At 67.4% G+C, this 304-nt stretch overlaps 1 protein-coding gene across 1 annotated transcript in view; it reads left to right on the plus strand.

Annotated features, from left to right (window-relative positions):
- The first annotated feature begins 116 nt into the window (after positions 1 to 116).
- Positions 117 to 304, plus strand: part of DECR1 (2,4-dienoyl CoA reductase 1, mitochondrial) — a 12408-nt gene continuing 12220 nt past the window's right edge. The window contains exon 1 of the mRNA XM_009868175.1: positions 117 to 190. Coding sequence (XP_009866477.1) covers positions 117 to 190 — 74 coding nt within the window. The remainder of the gene's footprint in view (positions 191 to 304) is intronic.

Consider the following 304-nt stretch of genomic DNA (forward strand, 5'->3'; position numbering starts at 1 on the left):
GCCGTCACCGAGGGGTGGCCCGGCCTTGAGTGGGGCTCTGGCCACTGCTGTGTGAAGAAACAGCCTGGACGTCTCCCGAGGGCGGGGACACTCCCCGGTTCTCCTCGGCGCCGGCCATGTCCGTGGCGCTGCCCTCGCAGAGTTGCAGCCGGGCCTCCCTGGGCCGTGACCCTTGGCCCAGCGCAGGGCGGTTCCGCTTTCTCTCCCATTTCGGTGCAGGCTGGGGAGGCAGTGGCCTCGCCCTTTGATCCCGACAGCCAGGTTAAGCAGTGCGATGAGGTGAAATGGTTCGAGTGTCGCTGTC

The sequence above is a fragment of the Apaloderma vittatum genome, unplaced genomic scaffold (genome assembly GCF_000703405.1).
Source record: "Apaloderma vittatum isolate BGI_N311 unplaced genomic scaffold, ASM70340v1 scaffold2034, whole genome shotgun sequence".
NCBI classification, from domain to species: domain Eukaryota; kingdom Metazoa; phylum Chordata; class Aves; order Trogoniformes; family Trogonidae; genus Apaloderma; species Apaloderma vittatum.